This window comes from Strongylocentrotus purpuratus, unplaced genomic scaffold (genome assembly GCF_000002235.5).
Source record: "Strongylocentrotus purpuratus isolate Spur 01 unplaced genomic scaffold, Spur_5.0 spur5_scaffold_3, whole genome shotgun sequence".
Taxonomy (NCBI): domain Eukaryota; kingdom Metazoa; phylum Echinodermata; class Echinoidea; order Camarodonta; family Strongylocentrotidae; genus Strongylocentrotus; species Strongylocentrotus purpuratus.
This window is the reverse complement of record NW_022145609.1, coordinates 19,160,968-19,188,318: the sequence shown is the minus strand read 5'-3', so window position 1 is coordinate 19,188,318 and position 27,351 is coordinate 19,160,968. Positions and strand designations below refer to the sequence as shown.

Below are 27,351 nucleotides of genomic sequence, written 5' to 3'. Positions count from 1 at the left end.
AAACTCATATGCGCAGTATGCTTTCTAGCACTTATTCCAAGCGTTTACCACATACCATGTATAATCCATGGGGGGGGGGGGGGGGTGCGTTGACCACCACCTCCCCGGATCAGTGTCTGCTTTTCTGATTTGAAGTTAAAGTTGATCACCCATTTTAGTAAACATTCATTCGTTCTCAATAACTAGATAAAACTTGCGTTTCAGCAAAAAAAAACAATTCTTAATTTTCATGACTATATCTCACATCACGGAGATTAGAGCATTGCATGTGGTTGAAATGGATTGCAGTGTAAAAGAAACTTTCATAGTTTTCTCAATTTTCTAAGTATGTGGGATTGTTAAGTGATGTTTAATAATAAAATCGCTTACAGTTTACAATGTTCTATGTAGTACAACTGCACTTGCAAAGTGGTGAGCAGTCCAAATTTGCTTTGCCGCATTTGCAGTTGGAGCAGTCACCTTTGCATGAACATCTGATAAGTTCACGACATGATCTGGAAATCTCTGGAATTGTCATCCAAACTGGTACCCATGACTCTGATATTTTGGTCCAGGCAAAGTCCTTTGGAGAAGGAACCACTGGCTGTGTTTGAGTGCAGGTCGTCCAGATTCCCGCTTGATACACTGCACGGCGGACATGCTGGAGTAGTGCATCCTTGGTGGGTGGCAGTTTGTCCATTGCTCGATTCTTATGGCAGAAGAGTTCCTGTCTTGTCTTGTTGACAGAGTTCAAAGGACTGGTTTTGTCATACAGGATAACAGTCAGTCTCTCGAGCTTTAGGAACGAGTCGTCGTTGAGTTCCAGCATCTGGAAAGGATGGTCGGCTAGAGACACAAATGTCTGTGTGACGTCTTTATAGATCTGCCAGGCCTGCCAAACTGACTTCTTGCCCTTGCCATTGAAAGCAGAGGTTGTGTCACAACCTGAAAATGCGTGGAACATGGGTAATGCACGTGATTTTTGCTGCCCTAGGCTCGAGTAGATGGCGTTGATGTGGTAAAACCTGTAATTCTTGCCCATGCCAAAGGCCACCCAGATGTCAGCCAAAGGTTGAGTTGAAATCAGATTATGGAATGTGCCAGCAAGGATTACTACAACATCTGTGTCCACAGTTCGCACAAGGATAGTCTTTCCCCCGTGTTTCAGAGAATGTAGCACATGAACCACAACTCTAGTGTCCGCCTCCTCGTGATTACAGTTTTGCATGGGGATGCCAGTACCAATGGATGCCACAGATTTCCCGGATGTGACATATACAGCTTTGGCTGGCGGCAAGTTGAAATCCTCAATCTTGGAAGTCAAAAAGGCAAACAGCTCTTTCTTGTTGAGTGGGTCACGGAGAAAGTCCATCCAATTGCCTGGTAGTTTGGTCTCACCCGATACTTTCCTGCGCACACCCTTGCCTCTCTTTTCCCGGGTAGATTCTTTCAAGCTATCTGGAATGTATGTGTCCCACACGACATCCAACCTCATGGCGTCCTGAAGCTGCTTCTCCAGGTATGGGATGAATACCCTGTCTGCATACTCATGGAATGTGCTGACGCTGGTAGTGGGCAGACAGTGTACGATGACGGCACCATCCAGGACTTTGCAGTCATAGGTTGAAGGTGGCTCTGATTGACCAGGTTGCTCAAGACATTTCAGCAGGTCCGACTTCGTGCTGGGCAAATGAAGCTTGTTAAAGTCTGAGAGGGAAGGAGGGAAGGACTGTATCTCATGTGCAAAGAACTCTGCCAAGTCACCTTCCCGGTTCTGCATAGATATGTACAACTGGCCGAAGAGTGCCACGTTGTTTTGAAGCACTTTGATCTTCTTCCCCTGCTTAGATGTTACCTTCCGTTTAGGTTTACTGAATAGTGCTAGAGAATTCCTCTTGATTGGGTCATGGATGGAGTGGCTGCGAACATCAAGCACATTCTTGACAAAGTTCTTGTACTGTTTCCTGCCTGTATCCTCCAATGTGTGCAATGCGGCTACCACTGATTCATCCGCACAGTTGCGACTGTCAAGAGTTACTAGTTCGGAGAAATCATCCAAGAAGGGATTGCCCATTCGTCTGATGGTATCGGAGAGGCTGACAACCTGTCGCTGGAAGGTCTTCTGTGTTGAGAGACCCTGCTCATGATGCTGGAAGTTCTCCGGGATCTCTGTGTCATCATCAGGAAGGTATTCTTCTTCGAATTGCTTTAGCAGCCTGGACATCTCTGGTCCCGAAAGCATCCATCGTCGAAAAGCCACAGGGTTTTCTGTGAGTCCAACAGCTCCACCAGAACCTTTCACGATCTTGTTTTCCTGCTCATGAGCTTGATCAAATGGGATTGCAGAGAATTTGTTTCTTGTCTTGGAAAGGACCCAGTGAGAAAAATTCTCAAACTCATCCTTGATAGTGTCGGGCAGAGACTTCATATCTCTGATGTGAACTGGCATCCACCGTGAGTAGTTCACATGATCCAAGGCAAAGAACAGTGGTGTGAGTTCCTCCAAGACTTCAACATACAAAGGGAAATTCTTCTCTCTGTGAGCCCTGATGAAGATAAGAATGAGGGTTTCATATCTCATGATCAGGTCCCAGTACATGAAAGTAGGACTTCTCTTCTGCATGTTGTTTTTCCAAGCCGTGAAAGATTCTTCATCTTTGGGGCCGTCGCTGTGCATGAAAGCCTCACTCTGAAGATTGTGCAGAGTCAAGACAGTGATTTGGTGGGCGCGCCTAGTTCTAGTTAAGTGTGCTGCCTTCAGATACGAATCGGCCGTGCCAGATGACGCTACCTCTGCCTCTGTGAGGGCTGTGGTCCAGCCAGAACCTTCTAAGACATCCCCAAGTGTGTTCCATAGTGCCATTTCTGTGTGCAGACCTCCTAGCATAACCACATGCACTTTCTCACCATGAGTGTCTGGCCATTTCCACTGTACAAACTTTGCCAAGGCAAACAGAGGCTGGTCAAATGTCGTGACTGGGATTTGTCCTGGGTTCAGAAATTCGACAGCTTGGCTCTCGACATCCATGCCATGCTTAATCATAGCAGGAGTTGCAGACTTCTCATAAAAGAGAGGAAGGAGTGCACATTGTGCTGGAGGGTCTTCTACCGGAGGTTGATTAGAGGCATGATAGGCAGCCCATGAAATAGTATCTCCACTGATGAGTTCTTTTGTCTCTAGAAGTGGCAGTGAATGCTCTACCCAACTGTGTTCCCCTGCTTTGGCCGCATCTAAGCACCTCTCGAGTGGAAACACTTCACTTTCTGGCACCGCAACAGCAGTTGTCTTCAAAGCTGTGGCTGGTACATAGGCGTAGCTATCAGGAAGAGCATGCTTTTCATTTCCAGAAGGTGGTATCACAACAGGTGCTCTGCTCTCGCCAGGTTTGGCCTTGGTAGGCAACTGTAAAAGGCTGATTCCAGTCCCATGGAATGATGTTTTGGAAGTGGTTGAGCTCGGGTTGTGGTCTAGGTTGTCGAGGGCGCCAACAGTGAACACACCTTTCCGGAGGCTAGCCGGAGACACCACTCCATCTTCTACAAAGCGTTCACAGGTAGAAGTTGCGATCCATTCCTCAATCTCCATAATCCTGTCATAAGAAATGCTGATGCCAAAGTGATATAACTGCGTGATGAGCTTCTTGCTTCTAGTCAGTGCATGCATACTGATGCCAATATAGATTGGGAGGGGTGGTTCACGCTCCAGAGTGTGTCTGGTCTTCACAGTGGTATCAGATGACCGTTTCTTTGTATTGTAAGTGATGCACTGGCTGATTGTGAGGCAAGCCTGGGAGTCACGCTTGTCTTGATGTTTTAAGTTGGGACCATTCAAGATCATGGAGACAAGAGACTTGATGCTTGAGGGCAGTGAGTCTTCCTGACATTCTTCCGGGAAGCAACCAGTGAATTTGAAGCCTTGATGGTTAAAGATGTCTTTTCTTATTATTGTAGCAGCATTGGCCAAGATAACAGCGTCTGCTGAGAAGTCTCGACTCGTCAGAGCTTCTTTCAACATATTGTGCATGCCTTCCTTGAAAATGAGTACAGTGTTTTTCCCAGCATACTGTTCTTGTGCCTCTGAGAAGCGTCCTAGCAAACGAACCTTCAGTCTGGTCTTGTTGACTTGTTTCTTGATACCCAGTTCTTTAAGACGAGTCACATACAGATCGTGAACCTCATTCAACTTGAAGAGGAGAGTTCCAGAATCCACAGACTTCTCAATGTAGCTGGTCAGTTCCACAAATGCCCGAGACTCGTTCATTTTTTCATCTGTGTTTTCAGCTGCTTGGCCTGCCTTGCGGGTATGACTACGGTAGCGATTTCTTAGCTTGGTCAGACATGTCAGATGGTATTTTGCCTCCATTGCAATTAGATCTCCCCCAACTATTCTAGCCATAAGCAGGGTATCATTTAGCTCTGTGATCATGTCCCTGATATTTTTGTCGGTATCCAAGGTTGAAACTTCATGGAGAACATTTTCTTCTTCACCTTTCTCACAGAATATACACCTTTGAACATCTAGTGATTTGCGCTTACTGGGCCTTTTCTCTTCACCATCAGGGTTAGGCTCTCTCTTCTTATTTGTCTTTGCCAACTTGGAATTGTTAAACTTTAAATGGCAAGATTTGTGCCAGGAGGCAGAATGAGAAACAAAATTGTCAACAGTTTCATCACTCCCAAAATAGAGTTTCACAGGAAGAGCACCAATATTCCTGAACTGTTCTACGTTGGTCAGGAATGATGTGTAGGCACATGCCTTGTCAACACTTGTCCTAGGACTCTTTAAGGGACACTTCAAGGGTTCAGCAGTGTCGTGCTGGCAAATCACACAGCGATCCCAATTTAGCTCCATGTTTAGTCACACCCTAAAAAGAAACAAATGTATTGGAATACTATGAAAGGTGTCCGAGGCCACTACAATATTTAGTAGGATGTAGGTTCAATGAATTCAGGCTGTTGGCTCATTAATTCATGTCTCATATGTTACCTTCTTTTTTCTGAGCAGAGCTACATATTATGTGTGTATCAAAGTAACACTCGACAAGTTAAGCCTAATGTTCTCCATCAAAATGATGATGAACTATAATCAATCTGTCTAGCCCATTGCCCTGCTTCATCTATACTCATCAATGCTTTGATTTTCTTTCACAACTGTTTATTTAATTATAGACTTTTCACCCTATTAACAATCAATGAGTTCCCTGGCAACATAACACAAAAAGACATGAACTCACAAGCATTCATAAGCACGCCTGTTAAATTTACATACACACACATACAATCATTCATATTCATACCAATCTACCCCTATGCAATTCAACACACTGCACAGTCCCAATTTGGGCGCATGCACTGCCAACTACTCAACTATTATGCAATGTGTATCCAACACACTTACTATGCACACACAGCACATCATTTAAACTTTCTTGACCTTTCCAACTCTAAAATCAGTTTTGTATAGGAGGACACTAAACCACAAAGTTGTCATATAGTCTGTAACTATCAAAGAATGTAACAAGTAAAGAATGATACCTTATCTCTCTATTTGAATAAAGATGTTTATGGATAGAAATCTGATAAAAATAAGGTTTTTTCTTACCTGATACATAATGTGCTGGATTAGTGAACTTCAGATTAAGTAGGTCACAAATGAATGGACAAGAACAAAGAACGCCATCACTCATCAATATGTGCTTAGTGTCTGCTTCAGAATACGTCTTACATGTTAATACTCTTTATAGAGACTGGAAATATCTAAACTCAAACAACAAAAACAGGCAATTATCAGAGTAGTGGATAAATTGAGGGGAAAAAATAAAATTTGTGAACATTTGATAAAACAACACTTCTCAAGGAACTAACGGCTCATCACATTAAGTACCCATTATATATATAGGTTTATGGTTCAATAATTACTTTGGTAAAACTGCTTGTAGGTCCATTTGTAGTATTGCAATTTATCCAAAGTTGGATTCAATTTGATCAGTGGCCTCTACACAAATATTTCGTAACCATTTTAACCTTTTTATCATTCACAAATGTCGGCTAACTTGAAAATTCTGTGTTTTACATGATTTTTTCAAAACTTTCGAAAGGCTCCTAGGCTATGATTAGTTGATAGTAACGCTTAGCCACCTGAAATGAGCGTGTTCTGTTGTTAAGACTAATTACTGGCAACTGGCAACATTTTACCCCAGAGTATGCAAAGTATTAAGGTTTAAAAAAAAATCAATGCGGGGGCTCCGAAACAACGCCCCGACCCTCTTCACACGTATGTGATTGTTTTGCCGGGGGCTCCTTCCTTAATATCATTCAGTAGGTCCTAGGAGAGCTCTGTACTAATACAGGCTGTCATATAACCACAAACCAATGTGATCTTTCATGATATCTAACACGGGGGCTCTGGTACGACGCCCCCGCCCCCAAAACACACCTATATAAATGTTTTGTTGGGGGCTCCAACCCTAACAGCGTTTACCAGAAATTGCATTCGTGCAAGAAAAAAGTTTTTTTTTTTTTTTTTTTTTTTTTCCTTTATAGTTTTTGGGGGGCTCCGGGATGATGCCCCCGCCCCTACACCCTTATATGAAATTATTGCCAGGGGGTCCTACCCTACTACCTTTCAGTAGGTCCTAAGGAAGCCCTGTACAAAAGCAGGCTGTCGTATAACCACAAACCAATGTGATCTTACATGATATATAATATGGGGGCTCCGGTAAGACGCCCCCGCCCCCAAATCACCCCTATAAACATTTTTTTTTTGGGGGGGGGGCTTCAACCTTAACATCGTTCAGAAGGTCCTAAAAAGCCCTGTACCAAAAATTACATTCGTACAACAACAATTCAATGTTATTTTACCTTATATATTATTTAGGGGCTCGGGGATGACGCCCCCGCCCCCACACCTTTATATCAAATTTTTACCGAGGGCTCCTAGGCTATTATCGTTCAGTAGGTCCTAAGGAAGCCCTGTACCAAAAATGGCGCTTTTGTCCGCCGTGTAACGATAATCGATAATTTTGACGCTAAGCCACCTGACTATAGTGAATGACAGACGTGAAGGTGATGGAAGTGACTACCCCTCACAGGTTTTTGAAGATCGATGTATCAAAAAATTACATTCAGGCCTTAGCAAAACTATAGTATAAAAACAAGCAATATACTTTTTTTGCATTTCATTTTTCTCGGTATTTACTTGTACATTTTTAAAGGATATTATGCGAGGTAGCGTAGCTACCGAATGAGAAGATTTTTTTCATTTGTATTCGTCTAAACGCTGCACTATATTGGGCCCTCTAGAGCCTAAAGGTGTATTGCAGTCTTTAGTCAGTATTTGCTACACATTTTTGTTTACTTTTTCAAATTTTGAGGGCGGACGACCCCCCTTAAAACAATTGAGGGGGACGTGTCCCCCCACCCTGTCCCCCCGGGATCGCCGCCCCTGCCATTCATACATATGCCCCCTCTCCCCTCCCTTATTCAAAACGTTGTATCCAACTTCCCAAAAGCCCTCTGGCTTGGCAGACTGAGCAACTCCTCGGATACTATCGGATCGTATATACTCCATAGATTACATTCTAAATTTTGAAAAGCGCCATCTTCATCCAGGCCATAAACAAAACACGTCGGCGTCCGGTCTGCAAGATGGCTGCGGCAAGAAAGGAAATCGACAATTTTGATGATATTGATTTTCAAGATGAAGTTGAAATTATATGCAACTTCTTGAGATGGGATTCGTTTCCTAAGAGTGGTACAGAAAACTTCAAGCGTTTGTTGGAGAAAAGGGCTCAGGATTTCTGTGTGGAAGCGTACATTCCCACCGACGATGCGAGCCCTGCACTTCCGTGGCAGTTGTTCTACACGGGCAGCCCCGAGAGTAGCGGCGACGAGCAAGTGGAATACCTGCAGGAGGTGGGAGAGCCGCAGGAAGGTCAGAGCGAGGGGTCAAAGCGGTTGGTTATTCCTCATCCCCGGAAGCAGCGTAATGTTTTAAGCAAAGTGCATGAAGGAAAGGAAGGTATGTTGCTTTGTAGGGTCCTGACAAAGTTACAGATCTTTATTTTTATTACTGTTTAGATCTAGAGCAAAACGATGCTACCGGTAGTTCAGCTCAGAACTTACAGAAGCCTATAGGCTATACAAAATTTGACCTGTAGGCTTATCTCCGACCTGGAGATGCCCCACTAAAACATACCCAAAATGAAGTAAATATTCATCAAATATTGAAATAACGATCATGAGTTAAAATTCTTTATATTTATTAGGCCTACCCGTTTTGTGTCAATTTTCTTGTTATTTTTGTAGTATTTTTTGGAAAACTGTTGATATTAGTATACACTTTTTCACAGGTTTTACGGCAAACCGCTGCACAATACGAGTGCATACAGATGGTGGGTTGCGTGGGTTGTGGGTGGGCGTACGCCTGTGTGAACTTATCTACCGTAATGTCTCAGATCCTCATGATCATTATGGTAGATAACTTTACACAGGCGCGCGCTCATAGGTTGATTTACCCGACTGCAAAGAAAGCAAGTTTATGTTTGAACTTTGAATGTCATTAATGATTAATTATGTTAATGGTGCACGTTACACTTCTTGCAATAGATGCACAACTTACTCACATAAGTCACATTTAATCTGCCAGAATCTTCAGTAACCGACAAGAAGAATAGCAAGACTTGCATTTTAAAGATATTGTGAAAATGTGAAATTATCTTTAAAAATTAAAATATTTCAGAGAGTAAAACTTCACATTTTGACAAGATGAGCTACGTGTAATTATTCTCTGTATTCAAATTTCGAACTGTTTAGAGCCAAAAGACTATAAACTCTTACTTTCACAAAGGATTAATGCCCTTCAGGATCCTGACACATCTTATAGGCTCTGATACTCTGATGAAGTTGTTGTCGTCTTTCTTATTTTGTCTGTAGTTCTACTTTTCCCATACAATATCAGCATGAATTTGTTACTTTTGTTTTTGGCAGGTACAGGAGTGCATCTTACAGGTTATGAGATGTGGGAGAAGATAATTCCGGTATACTACTGGAGGCACATACGTACCAGTATCATTGACTTCCTTAAGAACTGTGAGACCTGCAAACTCCAGGACCCTGGAACTGGCCCTGAAACTAGTCCTGGAACTGATTTTGGGACTTCAGGAAGCAGTGTCAACAATGATGGGGTAGGTTCCCTACAATAGAGAAGGAACAGATTGTCAATTTTTTTGATCTTTTTTGCTAAATTAATATTAAGCCTGGTTTCTTATGTTGCCTTCATTTTGAAGTACCATCGAACATCTCTCTTCAAATTTGAAGATATATATCTACTACCAGTTAATACAATTTATTTCATTTTTTTTTGTATTTGCAAACAATATTCACTTCAGGTATTGACAGTTCATCATTAGCAGCTGGTCACACCAGTACAGTCCCTGTAAGGAGAGTTCCAAATAGGCCAATGGAATTGGTTTGCAGCCGATGGAGTTTTGTGTCACTAATTCATTAAAAAACAAAATTAATAAAATATTCCTAAGGCATGTAAAAAATGAATTTGTGGAGCAAATGGAAAAATATCTGAGTATCTTTTCATCACTTTCAGATTTTGTTTGTGGGAAATTGTTTGTATTTTGTTTGGACAACTGTACATAACATGTATAGTCTAGTGATGTCCCATTACTACTCCAAATAACTGTGTGATCGCACAAAGTTGGGCATTTCCGATTAACTTGGTAGATCTAGGCTTGTGTGCCTTTCCTAATGTTTATCTAGAAATATCGATACCAGCTTCTTCTATCACAAAGAGGGAGGTAGATTTTCAGGTACTGCAACTGTGTGAGGATGATTCAAAGTCCCCTCCCCCCCCCCAAGCCTTCACAAATCACATTTTGCCTGTAATTTGTAATTTAAAGCCCTACTGTACTACTTGTAGCTACTTGCTCCCTCTATATAGAAAACTTCCCCAATCAGTGCCTATTGGTCCCCCATGATCCTCTTTTTCTTATGTTAATTGAGAGTGGAATTAATGAGATAGCCACCTGTCAGTGACCCCGCTGGGTGGTCTAATCCCTTCTCGCTGAACTAGTACAGCCGGCCTTTAAAGTCACCCAAACTTCCCAAAGCAACTTGCTACAAAGGGTGCCCTGTAATTGATTCACCCCTTCTGTAGAATGTTATCTGCGATACATGTGTACTCATCTAATGGCGGAAAATGCTAATTTTGTTTCACCCCAGTAAGTTCAATGAGCATAGTTGGTTTTCTTCACGATAACAAAAATGACCAAAATCTGAAGATCTTCATCATCACATTGATGAAGCAAGCATACATGTACATGTCTGACTACAATACAAAATAAAAATGCAATTTGATTTGTTTATCGTTCAAAATTAATAATGTTGTATCAATTGTTTTTTTTATACACAGTTTTCGACTTTTGAAGAAGATGGAGACGAAGCCTTCGAGAAATTCCAATTATCCAATGAGCTTCCATACCATGAAGAAGTCGATCAGGTGTACAACTACCTCAAAAAGGGCAAATACCCAGCCAACACTACAATCAACTTCAAGCGTTGTCTACGACGCAAGGCCCAACACTATGTCCTAGGGGACGATGATGCAGATGAAACAAACGGAGTGTCTTCAAGGAAGCTCTACTTCTTGAAGGCTCGTGAGAGGAGGGCAAGGAGGAGCGATGCAGGGGCGGAGGGCCAGGAAGGAGAGGACGTACGCGGGAGACTTGTCGTTCCACTGGCTGGGGAGCAACAGAGGATCCTCCAAGTTGTACACATTGGTGAGTTAGGTCCTTTTTATTTTGTTTGCTGAGATACAGTGAGAACCAGAGGGACGCTAACTTGTAATATTTTTTTGTTCAGAGGTAGTGCCCTTCTGGCTCTCAGCCCTTTAGCATTTGCCATTGATAACAATCATTATGAAACAGGATCCTGGTTGTAAATGCTACTCAAGAATTGGTATGAGAAGCCTTTCTGGACAGACTACTGTAAACACTGTTATTTTCGCGATCCCAAAAGGCCAAAACATATTCGCTGGTTCTTAAACTCATAATTATAGACAACTCTCCCCTTCGTCATAATTTGTATTTTACTCAAAGTCGCCTTCTCCATTGGGGCACTAGTCAAAAATATATTGTGGATAGCATATGATTTTAGGTCCTCTAAAAGCAAAAACCCTACATCTTTACCCTTTTGTATGTTAAAATTAAAAGGATAGTTGTCTGGCACTACGATATAGTAGCATGACCGTCTCAGCCACTTTTTGAAGTGCCGATATGTTTTTCTTATGGTTTGTCCAATTGCATTCAAACTTTCACGGATCTGTTTGGGTGACTCTTTTACGTTCTTAGAGAGTAATTTTCTATTAAGGTAGGACTATCCTTTAAAGTTTCTCACCATGACATTTCTGCACATGTATGTGGTTAACAACTGCATTATTCATACCCATATAAACTAAGTTTTTTAATATTTTAAGTATGTGAAAAATTCATTTGTCTCGAATTACATTTTTCAACAATGTGACAAATAAACGCTAACTTCTAAAAGTATTCAACAAAGGGCCTGCTTCAACCAGTCCACTTTTCACTTTTGAGTTACAAAAAAAACCCACACACACACACACACAATTAATTTACAAGGCAAATGACTAATTTATTTTTTAACTGTATGTAATGTTCCTCTCAACAAATTTTCATTCATTTCTCATTGATAGCACTGGATTGTTTTTTCCCTAGTGACCAAATGATATACGTGTAGATACTGAAATAGAAAGTTTCATCATTTTGATTTCCTGAACATATTATCTTGCACCTTAACCCAATACTGTACTGGGCTATTTTGAGCACCCTCTGACTGGGGGGGGGGGGGGGGGGGCCTCGGAGGCCCCCCCCCCTATGATCTCGGCCGTCGAATGTCCGATGAACACGAAAATTTGCATATTTGTAGATATTTACGTAAGGAACAAGATGGTATAATTAGTTTTTTCCTAATATGCAAATTTTTGTCGTTATAGCCTAATTAATTATGCAAAATGCTAATTTTATGCATTTCACAGAAAACTCTACATATTTGTCCGTAGACTTGTGAAGAATCTTGAAAATGTATTGAATAAATGTTACCTTCATCTCAAATTCATGAGGTTTCATTATTTTTATGATATTTGAAAAAGCATAGGTTAATTTGCATAAATTATGAATACGCAAATTAGGCATTCATAAATATCAAATCTGGAACTATATTTAGGGAACTAGAATCATTACAAAAATTGTCAGACTCCACTTTTTGAATGTTGAAACTCATTATTCATACAAAAATTCTTTTCTAATACAAAATAGTTATTTGATGTAATTAATAATGATAATTTATGCAAATTTGATGCGATTTTCAAATATTTATTTTCTTATGTATTTTATTGTTTTTTATTTCTTATTATATCTATTGTTTTATTTCTTATGTATTCTTTTGTTCTGGAATACATCAAGTTACTCTGAGAAACATATAAAAGCAATTTGATATCAATTCATATCTTCACATTTCTGCTTGTACATGAATATATGCAATTATAGCACTTTTTTGATGACATGCGCATACTAATTGTTATGTAACACCTTACAGGTATATCCGATTTTGACGAAAATGGTATCAAAATGTGCGCAAGACTTGAAGGAAAAAAGTCATGAAACGACAATTCAAAATTCCAAGCGGTTGCGGCGCGATCTCCGAAAATGTCGAGGGGGGGGGGGGCCAGTACAGTAAGGGTTAATACTAGGGGTTAGACAGATGTCATTGAGAAAAAATAAGTTGTGTTTTATCTTCAGAGTTTGCTTGGAAATGTCTCAAAACTTTTATCTCTTGTAGGACCATCGGGTGGGCACTGTGGCCGTGATAAAATGCTCAGCTCCATTTCCCAGGATTACTTTTGGAAGGGCATGTATCAGAGCGTCGTAAGCTTCCTGGAGACCTGCAGTGAGTGTAAAACGAAACGCTCAGATGCAAAGAGGAAATCTTTGAACCAGCAGGATGTCAAGAAAACTCCTACAACTAAGCAAGCTTCTAAGAAGGTACAATACCGCCCAGAAGTTATTGGGCATGCGGGATCGTGTTTCACGATAGGAGGTTAGCGTGATTGTAGACGGGTTTTATCGTGTTTTTATCGTGAGAAACATCGTGATTTGTATTCATCTCTATCATGATTTTTTTCCTCAACTTGATCAACTCGCTAAATCCCCGATGCATATCGTGATATTTCCTTTATATCACGATAGAACTGCGCACAGCATGCTGTATTTATACGCTTGCTGAGCCTGCGCATCCTCAAACATACCGATGCGCGCTTGCCACTGACGTCACAATCACTTGATTATTACATCACAAAAGCGTGAATGAATGCTCTTTTCATTCCATGCATAAATACACGAGACAATGTGCTACGGGGAATGTTTGGGATTGCGCATGCGGAGAGAAAAGTTATCCGATGAGAGAAGTGCAGAAACCAAGAACCAGGTGTCTAATTGGCCTTTCCCACGATACGACATCTTTTTTTTATTTGAGGGGGGAGGAATGTTTGGGATAGCTCATATCATGGCAGAGGAGATCCGAGAGTAAATCAAAAGTTAGACCGAAAGCTTCAGTCTCTAATATCGACGGCTATTCCGCTTATGTTTAATCCGAGAAAGACTTGTCGTTAACATTATTTGTTGTGCAGCCATCTTGATTTGAGTTAATGAATGCTCTTTTTTTCCGGACGTCCGATACCTACATGTGCGTACGAGTCAGCACGGCTTGACCCGGTGATATTTTGATATTCATAAACGCGTGATCTAATTCGCCTAAATTTCGCCATTGCAATTACTTGATTAAAATTGTAAGAATTTTAAGAAATATACATAGTTTCTTATGTCCGATTTATTGATCGGAAAATTAGATCTAAATAAGGAAAAACGGGAAGAAAAGAAAGGCTCACCCCCCCCCCCCCCGTCGTGCGAGCCGTAAGGGTCACCGTCTGTGTATGAGCATGAGGAATGTTGACAAATGTAAGATTTATCAAAGAGTAATGACCCATATCAGACGGTTATTTCTGTCTAATCGAGAGTATTCATCATTACATGTACATATCAGATCTAATATGTGGGTAGAATCTTAGAATTTATGGATAAATGCGGCTGTTATTTCTAGAAGAATTATGTGTATGTTGTGAGATTTTCAGGAAGGCGTGAATAATTAAGGGAAGAGGAGAGAAGAGGCGAGAAGAGGCGGAGGGGTACCGTTACCGTTAGCGTGACAGGGACAGAAAAGAAAGAGGGAAGGGAGTGAAGAGTGAAATATATCAGACAAAGATAATTAAGAGAGATAGAGAATTGAAAATTAACAGAATAAATAAAGGATCCGTAACTCCAAATAATAAAAAAAATATAATTATTTTATTCATTCATAATACCAATCGGTTGACCCTGTCCCTACACATTACAAATTTTGCCACAGACCGCAAACGCCATTTTCATAAACCAGTATTATCAAAAACAAAAGCAACGCGATCTCGATCAGCCAATGTACCTCGTGGTCCACAAAGTAGTTGAAATTTGATATGTAGTGCGCGCGCTCAGGGATTCCCGGAATTGGAAAACCCCTCGATCTCGATCTCCATTTTATGACATTCAGTTTGCATGCAAGCTAAATACATGTACGCATACCTGGGTTGGCAAGCTCCCGTAATCAAAATTGGAGTAATACATAAGGAAATAACAAAGAAATACACGAGGATTGAGGACAAAATATAAAATGATAGAAAAAAATCTAAGAAAAACATAAAGTATTAAAACACATTTACGAAGGAATAAACCAGAAGAATGATTAATAATGATAATAATAATAATAAATAATAACGGCTTAACAAAGATCTACATATGGTAAGAAATAAGGATAAACAGCAAAAAAAATGATTGATCGAATTGATAGCGAGAAAAACAAGGAATTAAACAAAGGGGGGGGGGTGATTGTGCAAGGGGGTAATTCTCCTTGAACCGTAAGGAACAAGCGAAGGGAATACATACACATATTTATATTTCGAGAAAAGGTAAAACAAAGAAATAAAAAAACAGAAAAGATGATGTGGTAAAGATTTAAAAAAATGCACGCGCTTATAGTTTTCTCTCGAAGGTTCAATCATCACTACTATGATCACGTGATCTTACGGCGCGAACATGATCTGTTTATACTAACTTCTGAGATAACCACATGCTGCCAGACACCTTGACTCCAAACCCATTGTTTAGAAACACTTGAAACACAATATGAAATGTACGTAAGCTCTCTTGTCATTTAAACATTCAATTCATTGGCGAAAAAATTAGAATTTCCGATTGATGAAGTTCTCTGCTTGTTTCGTCTGTCTATTTGATTTGATTTTTAGATTTACTCTTCTCTTCGAATAAACGTTAGAGGGACTAGAACAGGAGCTATTGTAAAAATGTCCACAAAAATAAAACACAACTTCGCGAATGATAGTGATACGGGTCTGCTTTTAAAAATAAAATCTATATCATATTCTAATGCGAAGCAGCAAACCATGAATGAATCTAAAAGGTTGAAAGGTTTGTTTTAATTCTTAATCTTAAATTGACTAACTATCTCTTAACAAATAATTGCGAATGTTAATCAAAGCCAAAGGCTGGACATACGAGAACATAATGAAATGCATCATCTTGTACTTTGAGATCACATATGGAACACAATTCTACAATTTCTAGAGGCTGACTTTAGTGACGGTCAGGTGCAGACGGCAGGGCAGCTTACTATTACCACATCGATATTTATAAAGAGATGTTCTATCACTGAAATCCAACTTTAACATATATTCTTCCAAACCGATTTCCTGTTTAAAAATTCTGTAATTGAAACATGAACTTCATGAACTTGATCGTTCCAGTTTTGCAAATCAATGTCATTTAATCTACGATCCAACTTTTTTTCTTCCTTTCCAACATCCTATTTTTTAACATCGCCATCGTACAAAGTAATTATAAATGATAAAAAGAAAAAGAGGTGTGAATGACCTAGTTTTCAATCTTCGGTTAAAAATGTCATTGAATGTTATCTTTGTTATTTACGATGTGTCAGCCGAGGGGAGCCAGCTCTCAACGCATGTGGCAGACATAATCCTACTGTTTATTTCTCAAAAGTAAATGTACGTAAATGTCTCCCTTAGTATGATTTCGCTAGCCTGCGCTCCCATCAAACATTTTTCTTTCTCTCTCTCTCTCTTTCTCTCTCTCTCTCTCTATTACGTGTAGTCCCCCCCCCCCCCCCCCCCCCCCCCCTCGTGAAGATACTAGTGGGATTTCCTCTCGTCTCTCTTGCTCTCCAAATACGTAGGTCCATGCTCTCACCCTCTTCTTTGTCACATTTCTCCACCCATGAACGTTTTCGTCTAGTGTCGATGAATAAGGAGTGGAAGTAGAAAGGTGTACGGAAAATAGACTAACGTATTGGTGTCTTGCCTACTTATATTTAGTCAACCCTGTTAAGTAGATAATTATCCATTTTATTTGTTTTTTTCCCCATCCTGACCTCGATCATAACTCCTTTCCTTCTCGAATAATATCTTCATCTATATCCAGCTCAACACTACCTCCCTCTCAATTATCTCTCTCTCTCTCTCCTACATGTTTTCCTGTTAATTCAACTCTGGTCTAATCCACACTCCGAAGACAGTTACAGTAATTGATCCATGCCATTTTTACAGATTTTATTATTTATCAATCATCCAATGCCGTCGACTAAAAATGTTTATTTACGCGTGTTTTGGTAACCTTGGTTACTAGTCCACCTGGCAACTTTTACGCGTGACCAGTAGGCAAGAATGTCCATGATTGGACGTTTTCTTTTTTAGGGGTGGAGACCCTTCTTACGGCAGTCTTGTCAGTGATACTGATAGGGCAAATGAAAGAATCTGATCGCGTGCGTGTTTTCTGAAGCGACGATCTTGGGAATATTTTTATTTTATTTGGTGGAGGTTGAATTGAATTGAATTGAATTTATTCACCACTTTCATGGTTGTGGAATGAGATACGCATATTTGGAGTAGGCGAACAGAAAATATGGCAGTGAAAATGAAAGGTATTGTGCTCACAATTATAATTTCAATGAATGCAAATCATGCAAGTTTTTGCAACTTGAATATAGTTAGATCTACTCGTTGCTTCACCGCATCAGTACCCGATGCTTATCCGCGCCCAGTGTCAGTGATTTAGCGACGGCTTTTACTAGTATTTAACTGTGTGTAATGTTTACTCGTGAATACTTTCTATTGTGACGTAAACAAAGACACATACGGAACTGCGCGTACAAATTATCAAGACTTAGCGCGCGCGATGAGCAAGACATGCGCTTGCAGAGGACATGACTTGACTAGTTGCAAATACGCGCACCATGAAACACGATAGACTATCGGGGGATTAGGCGGGTTACGCGCATCCCCCGATAGAGGAAACCATTCACTAGTGTGCAAATTATCGTGATTTTTATCGTGATTCTATCAGTATTTCATCGATATTTTATCGTGATTTTATCGTGAAATACCCATCGGGGAAAACCCGCCCCGCAAAAACATGCCCAATAACTTCTGGGCGGTATTGTAAATGTAATAATAATGATGATAATAATAGGCATTTCTGTAGCACCGTCTATCTAGAAATTCTATTCCGAGACGCACTAATTATTACCCTGGCTTTAGTCTAGCTGCCATTACAGTGCTCCAGCATTTCAAGGAATTAATTCCTGCCAGGTACCCATTTACCTCACCTGGGTTGAGTATGGCAAATGAAGATTAATGCCTTAGGACATTAGTACCGTGTCGGGGATCGAACCACGACCTTTGAATTTCAAGTCAAGTGCTTAAACCACTCGACTGCGACACTTCTATAGTTTAGATGTTTGCATTGTCAGCCAAGTATTTGTTCAAAATCAAGAATATGGTAACCTTCAGTCTTTTTGACTACCCTGAGAAGATATCGTAAAGGGAATTACATTTATGATGCAATACAATGAAATAGCTGACCATCTAGTTCAGTGGTATTCAACCTTTGAGCCCAAAGGCACAACCCCACCTGGCTTTCCTTCCACTATGGTGGTTCCGATGACGTAGTCTTGATTAGTACTATGTCGTCATGAATTTAATTGCAAGATTTTTATATCATTTATTTATTTCAATGTAAAAGGTGAAGAGGGACAAGAGAGTCATGACCAGAAGCTGTACCCAAGCGTACAACAGCCACTTGCCACTCAAAAAGAAGCTGATTGGTACTATTACGTCATGAATTTAAGTGCAGGATTTTTGAAATTCTTATTCATTTCAATAAAAAAGGTAAAGAGGGACAAGAGAGTCATGACCAGAAACTGTACCAAAGCATGCAACAGCCTTGCCACTCAAAAAGTAGCTGATTAGTACTATTACGTCATGAATTTAAGTGCAAGATTTTAAATTCTTATTCATTTCATTTCAATAAAAAAGGTGAAGAGGGACGAGAGAGTCATGACCAGAAGCTGTACCCAAGCGTACAACAGCCTTGCCACTCAAAAAGAACACTTCATCCGAAGAACTGTGGAGACTTTCAACTACCTCAAGGACCGTTCGTACCCGCTGAACATCACCCCTGATGCGAAGCGAGACATAAGGAGGAGATCCCACTGTTTCACCATAGGGCAGAGCGAGGCTGAGGAATGGCCCGGGATTTATGGACACTCGGAACCAGAGGAGAGGCTGTACTACCTGAAAAAAGTGCGCAGAACTGGTGGCCAAGAGGAAGTTGAGGAGGAGGACGATGAAGATCGTCAAGGGCGGGAGGAGAAGCCGTGCAGGCGATTGGTTGTCACAACGGAGGAGGAGCAGAATGTGGCCATTATGAAAGTGCATGTTGATGAAAATGGTATGTGAATTTTGAATTTTGTTTGATTCTGTTGGATATTATTCTATTTTGTTTATAGAACTCAAGATTGCCTTCATAGAGTCTACAAGTTTGAAAGCAATGGAATACAGAAGAAATACTATAATTCTGTCCACCTTTTGTATGTAATTTTCTTTGCTCGTACAGTGACTAATTGTTGAAAATTTGGCATATTCTATATTTAAACTTGCACAAAAATCTTTCTGATAAAATATGAGTTTTATGAAAAATAAGGATCATATGGGTTTAAGCAACATTTCCTCATTGTAGAGTTGCCCTCTTAACAAATTTTCTTCCATTTGCTGATTTGTTTTCTCATTTGAAGGAATGCATATATCTCAAGCGCGTACGTATAGCATACTTGCTGAACTCTACTACTGGTTGGACATGAAGACCAGTGTAAAAAAGTATATCTACGACTGCAATTGTCCCTTGCCACCCCATGGGAGAGTGCCTGAAGACCAACAAACTGGAGACAGCCCTGTATTGAAACAATTCTCAATTAAACTCCACAAGGTAATCTTTTTAGGAGTGTATTTGCAGGAAGTACCAAATAAGGTGTCAGCATTTTCTAAATTAATTATGAATCACTCATTGAAAATAGTTTGCTCTGTATGTTTTTGGTTCTGTGCTAATGTACTACTAGTGTGTGCAAAACATCAGCATCAATATTTCTTGCCTTCAACAATAAGTGATGAATTTCTAACACATTGTTGTCCATCACATTTTCTCAATTGGTAATTATAGTTTCATTATGAAAGTCGTCTCCAATACATTATTTGCAAAAGAACTACCTGAAAATAGTTTCTGCCACATTGCATCCTGTGCAGCATGTAACATACAGTGTGTGTGTGTCATGCATTATACTACCCAGTGAGAGCCCAAAGGGTGTTATTCTTGACATAGCAATGTGTTGTTCCTATGAAAGTTAACACCCTTTAGGCATTTAAAAGATGATCTATTTAACTTGCTTCTACCAAGCTCTGCTTTAAAGCCCTACTGTACTACTTGTAGCTACTTGCTCCCTCTATAAAGAAAACAATGCCTAATCTGTGACCATTGGTCCCCCATGATCCTCTTTTTCTTATGTTAATTGAGACCTGAGTTGATGAGAAAGCCGCCTGTCAGTGACCACCCTGGGTGGTCTTATCCCTCCTGGCTAAACTAGTACAGACAGGCTTTAAACAAAAAATAATAATCCTACTGTGTCAAGATTTTATTTCAATAATCTCTTTGTTTTCTCCTGTATCTTCTGTAGGTGATTCCTCCGCCCCTTCCAGTGGCAGTGAAAAAGGAAAAGCTACTGCTACCACCGGAGCTTACCGAGCTTCCCGAAGGCCTATCACACATAGCTAGGATCAGTACAGAGATGGAGGCGCTAATCGTCTACCTGTATCTCAAGTGGCAGAAGTACCCTCCAGGCTGCACCGTCGGGTTCAAGCGGATGGTGCGTAAGAAGGCCAGGTCGTTCTGTTTTGAAGAGGATGGAGGGGACGATGAGGATAAGACCTGGTGGTTGTTCTATAAAGGAGATTCAAACAGGGGGCAGACTTATACAGGGCAGGTGGTGGAAGCACAGGAGACTACAGGAGATGCGACGGACATAGAGCGTGCTCGGGTGCGGGAAGCCGATGGGATTGCAGAACCCATGGAAACGGCAGAGTCTACAGGAACAGAAGAGTCGGAGGAAATGGGAAAAGCAGTCCGGGCTCTAGAGATCGTAGAGAGTGAGGTGACTGTGGAGACTGATACTGTGTCGCCTAAAGTGCCTGTGATGATCCGAAAGGAACGCTCAATGTATTATGGGACTAGGAACAGGCTCTTTGTGTTCAGGAAAGCAGAACAGGAGAAAATCATCCAACTTTTGCATTTGAATGGAGGAAAGAATGGTGGGTGTTTATTATTATTCTTACGAATGGCATATCATCGACGCATGGGTTGCAAAAAAGAAAAAAAAATGAAAGTGTATTCGTGAGAAATTGACAATTGAAACAGAAATAATGGGTTGATACATGTCTGTCAATAGTAAATAATTCTTCTGACGATTTTTAGTCAATATTCAATTCAAAATGGTGATTATATTCAGAGGATTTCATTTTTTGGGGGCCTGCTAATGGGCCACCCTGCCTTTAAATAATGTTCCAACCTCAATTTTTCATCATATCGAATTGCGGAATGCAGGCGAGACCGCCGAGAGCGTTTCCCTTATTATGGCCTGTGAACATCATTTGGTCATGCGTAGAGGAGTGTTCACAAACTGAAATACTGTTCTTTATTTTTGTACTGTAGGAGAGCATGCTGGTCGTGACAGGATTTACAACATGATTGGCCGTCACTTCTTCTGGCGGGGGCTTAGGGATCACATCATGTTTGTCATCATGAAGTGTAAGAGATGTCACAGGAAGAAAACTGCAGGCAAGAGCACAGACTACGCCCTCTATCTTCAAGACTTGTACAATGTAAGCTTGTTTATCGCTTCTGTCACATTCATTCATTCATTTTCGATCCAATCGTCTTCATGTTTGAATAAATCCTGTCCATACTGTGCATTTGTAATACATTTGTCACTGTTCATTTCGATTTTGTTCAATTTCTCTTGCCGTCTCAGTAATTATCTCTTGGGCAAAATTGTGCCCACCTGTATGATTTATTGAATGAATATATATTTATGTTGATAGAGCTCATAAAAGATGAAAAATTGGAAATTTCCCCAGAAGTAAACATTAATCTTTACTCTGAAAGCAGATAAAGGCCCAATGGACTACTTATAGCTATTTGCGCCCTCTATATAGCAAACAATGCCTAATAGGTGGCCACTGGTTCCTCATGATCCTCTTTTTCTTATGTTAATTGAAAGCTGAGTTAATGAGATAACCACCTGTCATGTGACCTTGCAGGGCATTCAAATCCCCCCTGTACACTAGTACAGATAAGCTTTAAAATAAGTCTATCGGGACAAATATCCTAAAGTATTTTTTTAATACTCTCCAATTAGGAAAGCTACTTGGAAAATAAAACATCTTCACTTTAGTCATAGACAGGAAACTAAATGCACACATTTTCATTAAAAAAAATCATTAAAATTTGTGCGATTGATCACTGTATTTCCTTTAATTTGACCCATCAAAAATGTCTTAGTTTGTTTTAAATTTATTCTGCACGATCGTCATCAGAAATCAAATGAGGATGCCTTTGACGAGGATCTGTCATCACACCAACTACCGCTGCACATACAAACCTACCTAGAGAATGCATTGAGAATGGAGGCTGAGTGGGAGGCAGAGGATCACAGACAAGGTGAGTGAATAAAGATTGATAACCCGGTAAAGCTTTAAAGCCCCACTGGACTACTTATAGCTACTTGCGCCCTCTATATAGCAAACAATGCCTAATCGGTGACCATTGTTCCGCAATGATCCTCTTTTTCTTATGTCAATTGAGAGAAAATTATTTGTTGAGATAACCACCTGTCGGTGACAATGCAGCGAGGTCTAATCCCTCCTGGCCAAACTAGTGTGGTGGGGCTTTTAGTCCGCTCTGAAGGGACTTGGTAATGAGGATTAATGCCTTACCAAAGGGCAGTAGCGCATCTACTTCGTTTAAAACCTGGGACTTCCTGGTTACAAGAACACTGCTTTACCATTGAGCCACTGGGCTGCCTCTGCAGACCTACCAACCAGTACGATTTAGTTGTATTTAGTACGATTTTTAGAAGCAAATACGACAGTACGATTTTCCTCAATAAAATACAATTTTCAACAAATTTTTTTTTTTTATTTAAAAAAATAAATAATTTGTGTTGTTGTTGGTATTTCGTGTGTGTGTGCCATTTTCAATGGCAAAATGCCCATTCTGTCCAATAAAGCATCTCACATCGGTAATTTGGGGATGTTCATTGGTTCATCGAACACACCAGTCGTGACAAAATCATGCATATATTCAACCAATGATCCATAAAAAAATTCTTCCTGTATGTAGGAACTGTAAGAGGCATTGATCCGCGTAACAGTCTGTGTTTATTTTTAAGAATACAACTTTTGTCAGCAAAATACAACTTTTGGTATTAAAGAATACAGTTTTTGAACTCCAGAGGTTGGCAGGTCTGCCTCTGTGAGGCCTGGTAAAGGAGAAAAATCAGGTGTTTCTTATTCTTTTTGTTATTTTATGTGCGTTTAGAAGGATATTATAGAAGACATACATGTACATCCTCGGAAAAGGATTGCTCTTTAAATGTCCTCATATGAGAAATACATGTAGTTCAACAGTTTGGACCAAACATTCATGCCACATGTGCGCGTGTGTGGTACCGTATTCCCATAGAAAACCAATTCTTATATTCTACATAATCAACCTTTCTCAATTGTTTCCAGAGTCCAGACAGTTTTTGTCACAATGCAATCATTTACCTAGAAGTCAACTTGATCTTAAAGAGCCCACTCGGACATGATGTCATAACCTGCTTCAAAATACTGCGATTGGAAATAAAATAATATAAGGACATAATTTGTGGACATGAATCTCTATAGTGTGGCTCACAGAGCATGTGTTGGAGCATTTTTTCACACATCTATTTTTTTTGTCCACCATTCTATTACTCACAAATCAGTTTTTCTTTTGCTGTGGCGTTTTTTCTTCTTCTTCTTACTTTTACGCCTCAAGGTTTAAGGTTGAAATCTGTTAAGTATTGGGTACATTTACCCCCCTAATTCATTCTTTGGAAATTGTCCCATAGCCATCTCACATGATATGATTTATGTGGTTTCAAACCAAAACTTAATTGAAACTCTAAAATAAAGCTTTCAAAAGTTGTCTCAAAAGACAAACATTAAGAGTTATGATGTGATGTGACTAGATACAAATAAATTTTACTCATGAAGATTAGGATAATCATTGTGGTCATACTCATAATATTCACACAAAGGCTTAACCATATCTAGCCCGGGTGGGTGGCTTTAGAAGCCCCCCTCCCCCCTCTACATTTTTCGCGAGAATGTTTTAACGCCAAAGAATCTTGCGCTGAAATGTTGTGACTTTTTTTCTTTTGAGTCTTGTGCATCTTTTAAAATAATTTTTTTGAAAATCGGACCTACCATTACAAAGTCACGTGACCGTTTGTCTTTGCATGTCAGCCCGAATATTTCCAAAAGATAGATAAATATTAGTTATTTGGTCTTGTTTATAGTTTAGGTGTTTATTTTGGGGCTCAAAATAGTTGAATCAAACTTAGAATTAAAATACAACAACTAAAAAAATAAAATACATAGATTATAAAAACAAAGAAATACATAAGAAATTATCAAATCAATAGAAAGCAAGGCATAAACTGGCTCTTCCGACTTTTTATGCCTCCGCCACCGAAGGTGGTGCCGGAGGCATCATGTTTTCGGGTTGTCCGTCCGTACGTCCGTCCCGTTTGACCGTTATCACAATATCTCAAGAACCATTTAAGATTTAAACTTAAGACTCGGGAATAGTATTTATCACCATAGGAAGACGATCTGATTAGATTTTGGAGTACGTAGGTCAAAGGTCACAGGTCACAGAGGTCAACTTATGAAATTCCTTGTATTGAGTTTGTTAGCGCGATATCTCAAGAACCATTTGAGATTTAAACTTCAAACTTAAGGATAGTATGTATCACCATAGGAAGACGATCTGATTAGATTTTGGAGCACGTATGTCAAAGGTAAAGGGTCACAGAGGTCAACTTATGAAATTCCATACATTGAGATTGTTATCATGATATCTCAAGAACCACTGGAGATTTAAACTTCAAACTTAGTGATAGTGTGTATCACTATAGGAAAAAAATCTGATTACATTTTGGAGCACGTAGGTCAAAGGTCAAGGGTCATAGAGGTCAACTTATGAAATTCCATACATTGAGATTGTTATCATGATATCTCAAGAACCACTGGAGATGTAAAAACTTCAAACTTAAGGATAGTATGTATCACCATAGGAAGACGATCTGATTAGATTTTGGAGCACGTAGGTCAAAGGTCAAGGGTCACAGAGGTCAACTTATGAAATTCCATACATTGAGATTGTTATCATAATATCTCAAGAACCACTGGAGAATTTTCACTTCATACTTAATGATAGTATGTATCACCATATCATAATATCTCAAGAACCACTGGAGATTTAAACTTCCAACTTAATGATAGTGTGTATCACCATATGAAGACAATCTGATTAGATTTTGGAGCATGTAGGTCAAAGGTCAAGGGTCACAGAGGTCAACTTATGAAATTCCATACATTGAGATTGTTATCATGATATCTCAAGAACCACTGGAGATTTAAACTCCAAACTTGTTTAAACTGCTCTATGGCGGAGGCATCATTTTCGACTGCGCGCAGTCAAAATTCCATCTAGTTTTTGTTATATTATTATCCCAAACGGTCCAAATAATATATGTAGTGAAAACTAATGTTTAAATATTAAAAATATACATGTATGATTTATGGGTAAAATGTGAGTTGTATTACCTTATTTACCTTAAATATGCAAAGGAGTGAATTGGTCAAAAAAAATTAATTTACCTTAGTAATCTATACACTTCTCTTGACATGCATGCAAATTTTCGTGGCGATCAGGGGTTTAAAGGTCGAGATCATAGGGGCCCCCTATGATCTTGACCTTTGAACGCAATTTTAACATAGCCTGGCTAGATAGGATTAAGTATTTGATGAATCTATATTCTTCATTTCAGGGACCATCGTGAATTCTAACGGGTCTTTCACTGAAGCAGATCAAGCTGTGCATGGTCTCGTCAAGGATACAGCCACCGAAGAGTCCAGACTGGCCGATGGAGACATTTTCTGTCGTCATCCATGCGATTCTTGCCACAGGAGGTTCAGAGACAGGGACAGCTTACGTCGCCACAAGTGGGCTCAACACACAGGGAGGAGATCATCCGTCGAGTGTACGGTGTGTGGGAAGAAGACCAAAGATCTGCTCACTCACATGCGGTGTCATACCAAAGAGAGACCCTTAGAGTGTGAACTATGCAATAAACGCTTCCGGTACAGGGGCGGACTCACTCACCACAGGAAAGTACACGCCGGGCTCAGGCCTTTTTCATGTCCAGAGTGCCCCCAGCGATATGTTTCTCGTAGTGACTTGAATAATCACTTCAAGTCTTGCCATGAAGGCAGCGGAGAATACCAATGCGAGGTTTGTGGGAAGAGCTTTGTTACGCAAGTGAGGCTGGATAAACATAAAAAGCTTCACGAGGAATCGAGGGAGACGTTCGTCTGCGACATCTGCGGGAAGGTCCTCGCGAGTGCCTTCACCCTCAAGTTCCATATGCACATCCACACGGGGGAGAGGCACGTCCTGTGTGAAGTGTGCGGGAAAGGCTTCAAGAAGAAGTGCGACCTTTCCAAACACATGAACCACCACATGGGTATCAAACCCCATCAGTGCCATCTATGTCAGCAACGCTTCTGCCTGAAGAGTGATCTTGAGGATCATGTGAGGGGTCATGAAGGGGCATCCCTCTACCAGTGTGACGTGTGCGACAAGAAATTCAAGAACAAGCGCAGCGTGGCAAGGTGTAAGAGGAGACATGCTGCTCAAGCTTCCGCGGCAGCCGAGGAAGCCTTCCAGTGCAATACTTGTGGAGATGTAATGGGGACGTTGGTGGAATTTACGCAGCATATGGATGCCCATGTACATGCAGGAGAGCAAGTTATCCAGCAGGAAGTGGAGATTGAATAGAAACTTTTCATTGTTGGTGCTGCGAGGAATGTTATGAATGTGATGCAAGTGTTTTTACTGGGTTCGTTATGTATCCACAGCCCTGTGACTGTATAGTGGTACATGTATACTGGTATAGGGGTTGATTAAAATTTGATTTGGTTGACGATAAACATTGTATCATGAAAACAGAAGTAAATTTGAAGCGATAAAAAGAAGATAGAAAAGAAAAAAATTTTGATACATGTACATTTGGAGTGAAATATACCTGGAAGCAGCAAGTAATTGAACTCAGGAAAAGGTCCAAAGAACTCTGGTAAATTGAAAGCTCTAGGGTGAGAAAAATAAAGTACAGTGATGACCAGGTCATATGGTGAACGCAGCTTCGCTCACACTGCCTCAACTTCATGGAACAATCTCCCGGAACATCTAAAAAACATTGACGCCATTGTTAAGTTTAAGATTGCTTTAAAGACGCACTTATTTAACATTTAATTCATCCATTTTGTTCGTTACCCTGTATGTCTTGTCTTTGTATTCTGTTATGTTTTTTCTCTAGAGCGCTTAGGGACATGTTTTAATACTATGTGTTATGCGCTATACAAGAACGGTTAATTATTATTATTATTACCCCCCCCCCCCCCCCCCCCCCCCTCCTAAAAAAAAAAAAAAAAAATCATGGCAAGAAAATCATTTGTTTTATAATTGTAATTAT

General features: G+C 40.1%; 2 protein-coding genes across 3 annotated transcripts; one reads left to right on the top strand and one right to left on the bottom strand.

Annotated features, from left to right (window-relative positions):
* Window positions 1-122: 122 nt before the first annotated feature.
* On the bottom strand, window positions 123-5,808 carry LOC105443445. Its single transcript, XM_011676591.2, has 2 exons — window positions 5,582-5,808; window positions 123-4,844 (listed from the first exon to the last, which is right to left on the bottom strand). Exon 2 carries the CDS (start codon window positions 4,829-4,831, stop codon window positions 383-385), a length of 4,449 nt encoding a protein of 1,482 aa, XP_011674893.1. The 5' UTR covers window positions 4,832-4,844; window positions 5,582-5,808; the 3' UTR covers window positions 123-382.
* A 1,769-nt stretch (window positions 5,809-7,577) lies between these two features.
* Window positions 7,578-26,991, top strand: LOC100888596. Of its 2 annotated transcripts, none has more exons than XM_030996081.1 (10): window positions 7,578-7,999; window positions 8,974-9,164; window positions 10,403-10,769; window positions 12,847-13,049; window positions 18,497-18,911; window positions 19,255-19,445; window positions 20,188-20,818; window positions 21,219-21,388; window positions 22,103-22,226; window positions 25,648-26,991. In XM_030996081.1, exons 1-10 carry the CDS (start codon window positions 7,627-7,629, stop codon window positions 26,655-26,657), a joined length of 3,675 nt encoding a protein of 1,224 aa, XP_030851941.1. In that variant the 5' UTR covers window positions 7,578-7,626; the 3' UTR covers window positions 26,658-26,991. The 2 variants fall into 2 exon arrangements, with proteins under 2 accessions (XP_030851941.1, XP_030851940.1); XM_030996080.1 differs by having other exon boundaries at window positions 8,968-9,164.
* Window positions 26,992-27,351: the final 360 nt, after the last annotated feature.